Below are 2417 nucleotides of genomic sequence, written 5' to 3' on the forward strand. Positions count from 1 at the left end.
GCCGACCCCGGCCGGGTCCGGGATCCGGCGTGCTGATGTGGGTGGCGTTCCTCCGGGGTCGTCATCGGACGCGCATCCGAGGGCATTGGCGGCGTAGTGCCGGTGCGCGTTGTCGGGATGGGCCAGCATGCCGGCCGGCGGATCGGCCTCGGCCGGGTCCGGGGTCCGGCGTGTTGGCGCGGGTGGCGTCCCGGCGGCGGGGCGAGCTTCGGGCCCCGGGGCGGCCGACTGGCCGGCCGGCGGCTGGGCTGCCGCCATGCGCCCGGAGCAGGCCTCCCGCACGAGCCGGATCATGTGCATGGCCTCGTCGGTGTCGGTCTTGATGTGGAAATCGAAGCGCTTTATCCACTCGCCATGGAGCTTGTTGTGGTCGATAAACACGCATAGCCGGCCGCGCTGTCGCATGGCCTTGCACAGATTCCGGACGAGGTGCCGGCTGTGGGCCTTGCGGAATATTACCCCGCCGACGATGAGCACATCGGGGTTCCTACCGGGGGGGGGGAGGGCGATGGTCAGAGACGCGCGCGTGTGTGTGTGGGCGGGCGGCGGCGGCGCCCTCAGCCGGGGCGCCCGTCACGCACGAGGCCAGGATGGCATCCACCAGCTTGGCAACCGTGGCCGAGAGGTCCTTGCTTCGGTCGTTCAGCTGGATAGCGGGCAGCAGCCGGGATCGTCCGGCGGTGGACCTTCCAGGGGGGCGGCCGGCGGCCGGCGAAAAAAAAAAGAAGGGGGGGGGGTCAGGTCGACGGGCGGGCAAAGCGCGCGGGCGGGATATGTCCCGATGCGTACGCACTCAGCCCCGGGGTCCGAGCCGTGGGACGGGCAGGCCGGGCAGGCCGGCGCCCGGCCCACCAGCAAGTCCGCCAGGTGGTCCCGCGTGGGGAAGGCGGCGTTGCATGCCTCGCACCGGAGGGAATCCACCGTCCCATTGAAGTAGGTGATCCGGCCCGGGGGCAAGCCGACCAGGGCCTCGAGGCCGTCGATGTTCTGCGAGCACACGTGCACGAGGGCCCCCTCGTCCTGGAGGCTGGTCAGAAGGCGGTGCGTTTGGCATGGCTGGCTGTCGGCCGCGGCCGCGGCCGCGACTGTCTGGGCCAGGGCCCCGGTCAGGCGCAGCAGGTTGCCCAATCGCTGGGGGCACTGTCCGGGCCGGCGGGCCGGCGGGCCGGCGGGCCGGGGGAGGGGAACACACATACACACACACACACACACACACACACACACACACACACACACGCACGCACACACACACACACACACACACAGAGCCAGCGCAATGGTCGCGTGGTTAGTACAGCACCCCGCGAGGCGGGAAGGGGGCACGCGGCGAGAGCGAGGGCGCGGAAAGGGAGAGGGAGAAAAAAAGGGGAAAAGGTCCACGCACGCACATCCAGCGACGACACGTCTATCAGATCGTCGATCAGGCGTCCGCGAGCGGAGACGCCGTTGTTCGGCCGGCGCCCGGAGTAGACCAGCGACTCGGCGGCGCTGTGGAAGAGCCGGGCGGATGCCGGGACCCCAGGGCCGAGGACCACCACAAAGGTGTGGTCCGGGTGGCCCAGGCCCCGGAGCAGCCGCGCGCTGCCGGGCCGGGGCGCGGTCGGGCGGGTCGCGTCGTGGCCGGGCCCTAGGCCGCCGCCGTCGTCGTCGTCGTCGTCGGTGCCGCCGGGGTCGATCAGCGCCTCGAACAAATCCGGCAGGGTTATGGTGGCCAGCCTGGTGTCGGGGCCGGGCGAAGGGGAGGTGGCCGCATCGTCGGCGGAGGGAGGGGATGGCATGTCGCGGGCCGAAGCCAAGTCGGTGGGGCTGGAGGGAGGCATCGGGGAGCGGGGGGGAGGGGACTGCGCGGGAGCTGTTGCCGGGGCCCCCTCGGCGGGGGGGAGAGCCGCTCGGACGGGCGGCACATAGCCCTGTGCGCGGCGGCGTGGGAGATGCCAATGATCGCAACTGCCACCTCGACGTTGGCACTGGAGGGCCTTGGATCACGCGGGCAGCCCCGGGGGGGGGCCCTGCTGCAGGCGGCCGGGGGACCGCGAAGTGTCCAACTGGCCGCGGTGGGGCGGGACGTTTTCATCTAGCCAGAGCCCGAACTTTTTGTCCTGCCACCAAGCCAGAGTGCCAGGAAGTAGCCGCTTGAGGGTCCAACGTGTGTGCCATGTCATCTTTCCCCCCGGCCAGCATGGGCCTTCCACCAGGTGCAGGGGCCGCCGCCCACATCCGGGCGCCGCATGTGGCATGGCCGGTCTGCCGGCCCAGTCCCATGAGTGGCTGTTGTGCTGACGCGCATGACTTTTCCGGGTGTGTTGTTTTAGCCAGCCCCCCTCCGCGGGGCGTCGTGTGCGCCTTTCCCGCCCCCCCCCCCCCCCCCCCCCCCCCCCCCCCCGCATTGAGACTTCGCTCCCTCTTGGTTTCACCCT

General features: G+C 71.2%; 1 protein-coding gene across 1 annotated transcript in view; it reads right to left on the minus strand.

Moving 5' to 3' along the window:
- H696_06133 (hypothetical protein) overlaps nucleotides 1-1820 on the minus strand; it is a gene marked incomplete at both ends in the record, with an annotated part of 2864 nt that extends 1044 nt beyond the window's left edge. Inside the window, 4 exons of the mRNA XM_009499890.1 lie at nucleotides 7-487; nucleotides 582-686; nucleotides 794-1140; nucleotides 1389-1820. Coding sequence (XP_009498165.1) covers nucleotides 7-487; nucleotides 582-686; nucleotides 794-1140; nucleotides 1389-1820 — 1365 coding nt within the window. The remainder of the gene's footprint in view (nucleotides 1-6; nucleotides 488-581; nucleotides 687-793; nucleotides 1141-1388) is intronic.
- Between the last annotated feature and the right edge of the window lie 597 nt (nucleotides 1821-2417).

The sequence above is a fragment of the Fonticula alba genome, assembly GCF_000388065.1.
Source record: "Fonticula alba strain ATCC 38817 unplaced genomic scaffold supercont2.19, whole genome shotgun sequence".
Lineage (NCBI taxonomy): Eukaryota > Rotosphaerida > Fonticulaceae > Fonticula > Fonticula alba.